The 9695-nt window shown below is 43.0% G+C and overlaps 3 protein-coding genes across 6 annotated transcripts; all 3 read left to right on the forward strand.

Annotated features, from left to right (window-relative positions):
• The first annotated feature begins 310 nt into the window (after positions 1–310).
• Positions 311–2420, forward strand: aldoca (aldolase C, fructose-bisphosphate, a). The gene is made up of 8 exons (XM_049726184.2): positions 311–493; positions 581–792; positions 930–984; positions 1061–1221; positions 1305–1388; positions 1451–1625; positions 1769–1968; positions 2085–2420. Exons 1-8 carry the CDS (start codon positions 382–384, stop codon positions 2175–2177), a joined length of 1092 nt encoding a protein of 363 aa, XP_049582141.1. The 5' UTR covers positions 311–381; the 3' UTR covers positions 2178–2420.
• Positions 2421–2844: 424 nt separating this feature from the next.
• Positions 2845–6614, forward strand: srsf1a (serine and arginine rich splicing factor 1a). 4 transcript variants are annotated; one of them, XR_007482632.2, is made up of 5 exons: positions 2845–3264; positions 4103–4299; positions 4590–4762; positions 4931–5896; positions 6190–6614. XR_007482632.2 is itself a non-coding variant. In XM_049724865.2 (4 exons), the coding sequence occupies exons 1-4, from the start codon at positions 3077–3079 to the stop codon at positions 5138–5140; spliced, it is 768 nt and encodes a 255-aa protein (XP_049580822.1). In that variant the 5' UTR covers positions 2845–3076; the 3' UTR covers positions 5141–6614. The 4 variants fall into 4 exon arrangements, 2 of the variants coding, with proteins under 2 accessions (XP_049580822.1, XP_049580823.1); XR_007482633.2 differs by having other exon boundaries at positions 5795–5896; XM_049724865.2 differs by having other exon boundaries at positions 4931–6614.
• A 449-nt stretch (positions 6615–7063) lies between these two features.
• Positions 7064–9228, forward strand: dynll2a (dynein, light chain, LC8-type 2a). Its single transcript, XM_049724867.2, has 3 exons — positions 7064–7248; positions 7648–7827; positions 8056–9228. The coding sequence occupies exons 2-3, from the start codon at positions 7696–7698 to the stop codon at positions 8191–8193; spliced, it is 270 nt and encodes an 89-aa protein (XP_049580824.1). The 5' UTR covers positions 7064–7248; positions 7648–7695; the 3' UTR covers positions 8194–9228.
• The last annotated feature ends 467 nt before the right edge of the window (positions 9229–9695 follow it).

Here is a 9695-nt window from a genome sequence, read left to right on the forward strand (position 1 = left end):
GAGGACCCAAAAATCAGGAGGGTTGACCACAGCCTCCCAGGGGACATTTGAGCTAATTAGAATATAAATAGCAACGCGGTTAAAGGCACAAATTGGGTTGCTTAATTTAATACATCGTGTTAAACGTGGCATTTGATATTTAGTTACATTTATTTAACAGCCAAGTGGCTTTTATTTTATAACTATCATGATTGGAAAAAAGATTGTGCCTAATTGTCATGCCCATATTTGGTATGAGACGTGATGAACAAGCTCCGCCCACAGTGCCAGAGTCAGTGAAAAGGCCGCCGCCGTCGTTCCAGTTCGTCCCATCTTGAGAGAACCTCCGTGGTCGTGCACTTCGTCTCCTGTCCTTTATTTCAGGTTGAGTCGTTCGTCAATATGACGCACCAGTTTGCCGCCTTGTCTGAAGCTCAGAAGAAGGAGCTCCACGAAACGGCCATGCGTATTGTCTCTCCTGGGAAAGGCATCCTAGCTGCGGACGAGTCAGTAGGTACGTTCACAACTCGAGGGATTCATTTCACTTCAATGGGTAAAATTGATTTGAACACTGCTTAAGTTTTCGGGATTGTTTTTTCAGGCAGCATGGCCAAGCGTCTGGCCCAGGTGGGCGTGGAGAACACGGAGGAGAACCGCCGTCAGTTCCGTCAAATCCTGTTCAGCGCCGACGAGCGGATCAACGGCTGCATCGGCGGCGTCATCTTCTACCACGAGACGCTCTACCAGCACTCGGACGCCGGGGTCGGCTTTGTCAAGATGATCCGAGACAAAGGCATCCTGGTTGGCGTTAAGGTACTCTTATGGAATAAGTGTGGTGTCCAAACTTCGGCCTGGGAGTCATTCGGGAGCCCGTTCGTTTTTAGTGTCTGGTTCGACAGGAAGGTTTCTGAACTGATTTGGACTTTCATGTTTTGTCTTTTGTCGCTAAGGTTGACAAGGGTGTTGTTCCTCTGGCAGGAACCTGCGGAGAAACCACCACCCAGGGTGAGTACTGGAGATTGATTCCATTGATTAATTTCCTGCATCTGTGCAGGATAATGCCAAAACGTTTTTTCCACAGGGCTGGACGGATTGTCAGAGCGCTGCGCCCAGTATAAAAAAGACGGCGCCTCTTTTGCTAAGTGGCGCTGCGTGATGAAGATCAGCGATGCCAACCCATCCAAGCTGGCCATCCGCGAGAATGCCAACGTTATGGCTCGCTATGCCAGCATCTGCCAGCAGGTACCTGAAAACTTCATTTTTGTTGTAAAATTTGACACAAGATGGCTGTTACATCTCCCACATTGCGATGCCTTCTTCTCCAGCAAGGGATGGTGCCCGTCATCGAGCCTGAGCTCTTACCCGACGGAGATCACGACCTGAAACGCTGCCAGTACGTCACGGAGAAGGTAAACGACCGATCACTCGCATCTGTGAGTTAAAGGCGTAAAAAAATAATCTTGGAATTTAGGTTCTGACGGCGGTTTACCAAGCCATGTCGGACCATCACGTGTACCTGGAGGGCACACTGCTCAAACCCAACATGGTCACCCCGGGACACGGCTGCAGCAAAAAGTACAGCCCGGAGGACATCGCCATGGCAACCCTCACCGCCCTGCGCCGCACCGTTCCTCCGGCGGTGACAGGTAGGTCAACCCTAACACGTTTTTGATGTCACTCATACTTCTGGGCGGCTCTTCAACATCACACATCCAAATCCCCCAACCCCATAGCCATCTAAATAACGCGTGTCCTCCTGGATACTAAACATATTAACCTTCTCGGATAGGCGTGGCCTTCCTCTCAGGTGGCCAGAGCGAAGAGGAGGCGTCCGTGCACCTGAACGCCATCAACAACTGCCCCCTGACCAAACCCTGGACCCTCACCTTCTCCTTTGGCCGTGCCCTTCAAGCTTCAGCGCTGCGGGCCTGGCGTGGACACAAAGAGAACGAGAAGGCCGCCATGGAGCAGTTTATCAAGAGGGCCGAGGTCAGACGAGGGGAAGACCAATATCAGATCGTCTTTGTCTCTCACCTTGCCCCGTTTGCAAATACACACGATATATGTGAATTTATCAAAATGATTTTGGTTCGTGTGTGTTCCAGGTCAACAGTTTGGCGTGTCGAGGAAAGTACAAGGGTGCCGACAACTACGTGGATTCTGCGCATGGCGTCTACGGATCCTGTTACTCGTACTAAACACGGTCATGAAGCTAAGATTCCTCCATCGCCATACAAGTGGGAATAGATATAGTGATATAGGCAGGTGATTTAGCAACACATAGCAATCGTACTATACTTGAAAAAAAAAAAAAAAAATTGTCTTCACAACAACAACAAAAAAAAGACGAGGGTATTTGTATGTAGTTAGAGGCCACACATTTTGGAAAAAATAATAATGGATATAAATTGTTGCTTTAATCCCTAATGCAGACTTGCAACCTTTACTTGAGTCATTAAAAGGATTTTTAAACCCTCCTGTGAAAGCCTAACTATTGTTGTTTTTAAATCTGGAATAAAAACATTGCCCCCCCCACCATAACTATTTTAGCGTATTCCTAAAATACTTTATTTCCCCAAATCATGCTCCTGCGCTGTAGAAATTTGAGAAAATATTTATTTTTATTTCTATACTTTTAAATGTCTTTAATTATTTTGCTTTTACGTGTTGTATTTTGCCTTTAATTGTGTTTTGTAACAATGTGAAGAACATTGTGTATGAAATGCGGTATATAAATAAAGCTGCCTTGGCTGAAAGGGCATTCACAGAAAAAAAAAGTTATAAAAATCTGTTATCTAATTCAAATCGATCATTTCATATGAATAAAGACTACTTCGTTACGCGGATGTAGTTGCATTTCCGAGTCACACCGGAAGTTCGGTGTGTGTGGCGGAGGAAAAAAAATGAAGGCTGACTGACAGAAGGAGGTTGCTTGTAAACCGCAAGCAAAACAACCGACGGTGCGTGACCAACTCCTCCACATCTAGCAGGGCATTAAACGACTAATTTCTGTTCGGGACGACATATCGTGGGATTTATACATATTTATAAATCAAACCCGAGCAGCAGAAGCAACGAACAAGCCCCATCCAGAACAATGTCTGGCGTTGTGCGAGGCCCGGCGGGGAACAACGATTGCCGAATCTACGTGGGTAACCTCCCGCCCGATATCCGCACCAAAGATGTGGAGGAGGTCTTCTACAAGTACGGGAACATTCGTGACATAGATCTAAAAAATCGCAGAGGAGGACCGCCATTCGCTTTTATTGAATTCGAAGACCCGAGGTAAGGCGCTACTTGATAGCTTAGCATACTTTAGCCAGTAGGCCGCCATTTTGTGGCTAACTGCTAACATTTTATCCGCGCGTCTGGACAACACGCTGAACCCGTTTCACTATTTAATCTTAAATTATTTCTTTATTTTGTACTTTATCTGAGTAATTTTAACTGTCTGTCATGATCATTAAAAGATACCAAGGTGCATGCTGAGCATGTTTTCCTTTGCATAGATTCTCATAGTGGTTCATTGTGCAAAGGTTGAATTGAGAAAACTTGTTGAAGTTGTTGTCTCAACATATGGAACTACTAACATTATTTTATTCTATTACGTCAACATTTTTTTGTATCTTCCCCTTCATGTAAACCACTTCGGTAGCATCCGAGCTTTTTTTTTTGTCCCTTTAATGTGGTTCAGTCTATTCTAAGTTTTTGAGTTACGATCAGTCACTTAGACAGATTTGTGTCCCCTTTGAGTTTTGCAAGCTAAAAATACATGCAAGCTTCAGATACTTCAGATGTCCCACCACTGGAGTGAAGTAAAAATAAAAAAATATATAGTGCTGTCACAACAACTTTAGCTGTAACAAAAGCGCTTTCCAAAAATAACAATACAACAGAAAATATCACCTAAAACATTCGCAATAATATAAACATTAACTATCCCTCCATATGCTTTGTAGTTTGAAGCCATTATAGATGAAAGAGGAGAGAGTCAAAGGTGTCTGTTCCAAATTTCCATTTTAGACTCATGACAAAATTCCTCAGTTTAACTTTCCAAAATGACTATATTTGTTTTTATTGCTCCCATTTCCACTGTTACTTACATTATCCCTTTCACGGGCAGGGATGCTGGGGATGCCGTCTACGGCCGCGACGGATACGACTATGACGGCTACCGGCTGCGTGTCGAGTTCCCCCGCAGCGGCAGGGGCGGAAGAGGCGGCAGCTTTGGCGGAGGTGGTGGCGGGGCCGGCGGTGCGGCCCCCAGGGGCCGATACGGGCCCCCATCCAGGCGCTCGGAGTACAGGGTGGTTGTGTCCGGTAAGCCTGCAGCGTTATCGTGTTATGGCACCAACATTTAATTTTAGTTTTGTCTAAAAATAATCATCCTTTAATGTGTGCTGCATACTCTTCAAAAAAGTGAGGGTGGATGTTTTTTTTTTTTTTTTTATGGGGATTGGGATGAAAATTGGGTGTGACACGGAGATATTTGAAGCCAAGCAACTTTTATGCTTTCAGAGATCAGAATATGTTTTTAACGCAAAGATCTTCTAGGCTGCATACAGAGGAAATGGAATGATTGCATCATGGTGGGCGTCTTGTGTGTTCAGGGCTCCCTCAGACCGGCAGCTGGCAGGACCTGAAGGACCACATGCGCGAGGCGGGCGACGTGTGCTACGCCGACGTGTACCGAGACGGCACCGGCGTTGTAGAGTTTGTGCGCAAGGAAGACATGACCTATGCCGTCCGAAAGCTGGACAACTCCAAATTCCGCTCGCACGAGGTATGTTGTTAGCGTCACGGTCTCTTGGCACTGTGGATTTGTGTGCGTGTGCCAAGTGAGGTGAGTAGCCCTTCCCAACCTCCCCCTCTCTCCTCCCCCCGCCCCCCGCATCCTCCGCCCATCTTCGCCCTTCCACCTACAATGTGCAGTTGTCTTGTGTGCCGCCAGGGAGAGACTGCGTACGTTCGCGTGAAATTAGACGGTCCCCGCAGCCCGAGTTACGGACGGTCCCGCTCTCGCAGCCGCGGCAGCCGCAGCAGGAGCCGCAGTCGCACGCCAAGCCGAAGCCGGAGCCGCAGCGAATCCCGAGGACGCGGACGGGCGTCGCCACGCTACTCGCCGCGACACAGCTGCTCTCGATCCCGATCACGCTCTTAGAAAAGCTGGTGGCGTTCCTCCCTCTTTCGCCATCCTCCCTCTTGCCCTGTGATGTAACTAGGGTTGCAAACGGGTGGCGAATGTATGTATTTTCTAGAAAGTTTGCGGTGAATCTTCTAAAAGGCTTCTGTCTCTGTTTGTTTACCTGAGACATGCAGCGGTTTCTTGTCAATCAAGTTCGAGGCGGAAGAAAGGGACGGACGAGTTTGTTAGTCATTGGCAAGAAGTCAGGTTGTTTGAACAAAAATGCATTTCCGCCTCACAACTTTCAAGTTCCTCATGGGGTGCTAACGCTTAATTTCCTAAATTTCTGTTTTATTCCCGTTGATCAAATTCCTGTTACTTCTTGTGGGACGTTTCCAACCCATAATTTTGCAACCCTAGATGCAAACCCAACACTTTTAACCGTTTTTTTTAGGCCTAGTAGACGAGTATGGTATGTATGTAGTTGTACCCCCCCCCCATCCCTCCTCCCTTCTATTTCCTTTCCCCCCCTCTTCGCTCCCCTCTCCCAAAATATGCAAAAATGTTGAGCCACACAACGTTTTTTGCAATTTTATGGGAGGGGAAAGGGAAAAATGGCTACTTGACATTGGATATTTGGCCAGAAAGACTGACGCTTTAACTATATTCTTACCTTGTGTCTTCCTTTAGACTTCTGAAGAGAAGGATTAAAGTGATTTGGAATAAAAAAACCATTGTGGTGGAGCACATTTCATTTGTATGGTCAGGATAGGACATCAAATGGAGGCCATGGTATGCTTCACATTCCGTCAATCCATGTCATTGTTTTATTCTTGTTGTCATGCATGTCATAGAAATGAAAAAAAACACGCCGCTTTGGCTTGTGACACAGACAAAACGTGTTGTGATCTAAGTGTAACATCTTTGCTGTCATATGTAAATGAAACAATCTGAATCGATGCAACGTGTTAGGGAATTTCTTTTTCTTTTATTTTTTTTATCTTTCTCGCATTTTTTTTTTGCCCCCGGTTTTTGTACGTTCTGTTCTAACGGTCTGCCTCTGATTTTCTTCCTGGTATTTCAAGGTTTTGATTGGAGAGGAGTGGCTCAGTGGATCGCAATCCTTTGGAGCTGGATCCATTTTTAGGAAAGGGATTATAGGCAAGGATGGATGCTCGGGAACGGGATCAGTTTTCCAGGATTTCCCAACAAAATTTTCAGAACTAATTAACGGGGACCTCCCGGAGCAACTTTTTTTTTTTCCTTTCTTTATTTTTTTAATAGCCTGCCACCTGCCTATCTTTTTATAGTTTTTCAGTGATATTGGCGAGAAAATTGACGAGAGAAAAACAGGACCAGGAAGTTGGATCAAAGGATGGAATCGTAGATGCCTGGTATGCGGGGAAAATTTGGGGAGGGTTTCATACGGGGTACTCGTTTGAATGTTGATTTCTTTGCCTAATCCTTTTTTCTTCTAGTATTTTCAATAAAAACACCTGAAGGCCAGAAAGACTTAGATTTTCTTCATTTATGCAGTAAGATATTGCAATTTGTATGGGAAAGAAATGAGCACAAAACATTATTTTTAAATATTTACTGCAGTATTAAATTTAATATGTAAATGTATAATTTTAGTTTAATAGTATTTTTAGTAAACATTTTATTCTCCCTTTGAGGTCACATTTACCAACTGCAGGGACTGCAGATGAAAAAATAGTCTAAGGATTATTAAATATTTTTATATGTACTCTAGCTGATATAAATAAAAAAATAACAAATATATTGAAAAGATTTAAGTGTAAATTATCACAATATTTTAAAAAGGGAAGAAATTATTGTCTACGCCACGGGTGAATGTTGCATTGTGGGACGAAATAAGATGCCGGCATAGAGTGGCTGATGGAAAACGCCTGCACAGCGCGGGGAGGCGGTGACTGGCCAATAGGAAGCCACGACCAGCGACGGAGAGGCGGGGCGGGTCATCGGAGCAAGCGAAAGTGAAGCACAAACATACCTTTCTACAACAAGCTCAAGCGTGCTTTATAAAGCAATAAACCTAAACAGCAATTAAAACAACGTCTTGAACAACTTGGCCACCTATATTCACATTTGGAACGCTTCGTTTTCCTTTGTCTCAAACACAGGTAAGCTAATATTTTCATTAATTTATAGGGCTAGTCTCAATTGAATGTTTAATATTTGACGTTATCATTTTCCATGTCTAAAACGTGTAACTCGTGAGATACGTAAATAATGAATGTTTGAAAATGGCGACTACCGAATGTGCTTCTCTTCAGGATTGATTTAGCGAAGTAATGTCACTCCACCTGTATCAAGTTTCCCCAAGTCATGTCTGTGACGCTTTTTAAAAAAAAGTTCTAAAACGCAATAACGCCTCTTTCGGCTACATTATTAGCTAGGCTACATGTTTAGCTCGACGGTGCTAATAATTCGTCTTGCGTTTGATTGACAGGTCATTTATGTGCGTACGTTGACTTCCACTACGTCATAACGTATGTGGTCCCTCTTCCTCACTCTCGCAGGTTCCATCCTCCTCTTCCTCCTGCTTTTTCTTCATCGTCTCCATCGTCATGACTGACAGGAAGGCTGTCATCAAGAACGCAGACATGTCTGAGGACATGCAGCAGGACGCCGTGGACTGCGCCACGCAGGCCATGGAGAAGTACAACATCGAGAAAGACATCGCAGCCTACATCAAGAAGGTGACCGGGAAGTTGCAGAATCACATTTTGGAAAAATTAAATCAAATAAAATAGCTAGCGGAATAGCTAGTTAGCGAATCACTGAATAAAATAAAATTAGACGATATGATAGTACGTAAAACAAAATGGAATAAAAAATAAACTCACTATCATAGCACCTATAATTATATTTAATAACTGTCCACCCTCGCGATTGTTGCTCACGCTCATCTTTCGATGTTTTGTCAGGAATTCGACAAGAAATACAACCCCACTTGGCACTGTATCGTGGGTCGGAACTTCGGCAGCTACGTGACTCACGAGACCAAACATTTCATCTACTTCTACTTGGGCCAAGTCGCCATCTTGCTCTTCAAGTCGGGCTGAGACTTGTCCTATCCTTTTTTTCCTCTCCCTCTTTTAGTTATGTTCTTGCTTCTCGAAGCTATGTGAGGCAAACGCATCTCGTTTTCGAATAATGACAACATAACGTAATGATGCGGCACTGCATGGGCGACAACTTTATTTCGTACGTACTACGTCTTTGTGAGATGACTTATCGGTTGCCAGTCCAATGCAAATCATACTTTTAATTTTTGCTAAAAATGCTTACAAAATATTATCACATCATAACAGTTAACGACAATCCTCCAATTTAGTTGAAGATAGCGAAAATATTTTCTTTTTAGGTTTCTTTGAATTTTGCTATCACAAATATTCATATTGAAACATTGATTTGGGCTAATTGAGTTTAATTTGATGAAATCTTAACAATTACAGCTTATTTATTTTGACCAAGTAAGAGCATTATTTTTTTAAATTTAAATGAGAAATGTTAGTTTGAATGTCTGCTACTAAATTGGCGGATCATTCTCATAAAGATTCTCGTTAACTTATTTAATAATCAATATAAATCTGCTCCAATTTTGTATATTATGTCCATCGATTTCCTTTGACTTTTGTCGCTTTAACATAATCGGTAACATTTTTTTCATTGTCGTCATCTTGTCAAAAATTATTACGATTTGCACCAATTTGTTAATTAAAAAACCTTACCAGTATACAGTAATTTTTTTTCCAGTCTTTTGAAGGTTGTGGATAAACACAATCGTAGAAAAAATGAGTTATATCTTTGTTGTATTAAAACATCGCTCCATGTGAACAATTAGTGCGATTTGTTAATTTGGCAGAAGAGACCTAACTTTTGAATTTGTGCTACTACTTTCCCCACAATGTGAAACTGTGATCTCAAGCGCTTTTGTCGCCACAAACAATCACCGCTGTTGAATTAGCCTGTTGCCTGACTTGTTTCCATTTTATGTTTCTGCGCGTTTTCTTAAACGGGTAACGTTGACTTTCATTTTGTATGCAAAGATGCACCACATATTGGATATAATGTGGAAGAAGAGTTTTTGTTTAAAATGTTTTTGACTCTATGTCGGTCATTGCATCCAAATTCCAACGGCAGCGCTAACACAAGCTAAACATTAGCTTCAACTGTGATTTTTCTTTACACAAAGGAAGTCTTCCTGTTCCTTTACGGATTGTTTCCCCCCGGAATGTTGTTGTTGGCGTCGTTGTTGTAAATATTGAAGCTGCTGTATGCACAAAGCGCGTCCGCCTTGAGAACAGTCACTCACCATTTACAGTTAGCTGTTGCTAAAACAAAACAGCATAGAAGACGCCAATAAAAAAAAAAAAATTAACTTATAATTTCTTCAATTGTGTTGTCATTGTTTCCACTGAAAACTAGCAAATTATATAGTTCAATATTCTGACCACAAGATGGCAGCCTTGTCCCTCACCACTCATTCCTGAGGTAAAGAGTGGTAAGACTTTACACATTTTACGCAAGTAGTAAATATAATATATACAATATCGGGTCCACA

The sequence above is a fragment of the Syngnathus scovelli genome, chromosome 7 (assembly GCF_024217435.2).
Source record: "Syngnathus scovelli strain Florida chromosome 7, RoL_Ssco_1.2, whole genome shotgun sequence".
In the NCBI taxonomy this organism is placed as follows: Eukaryota; Metazoa; Chordata; class Actinopteri; order Syngnathiformes; family Syngnathidae; genus Syngnathus; species Syngnathus scovelli.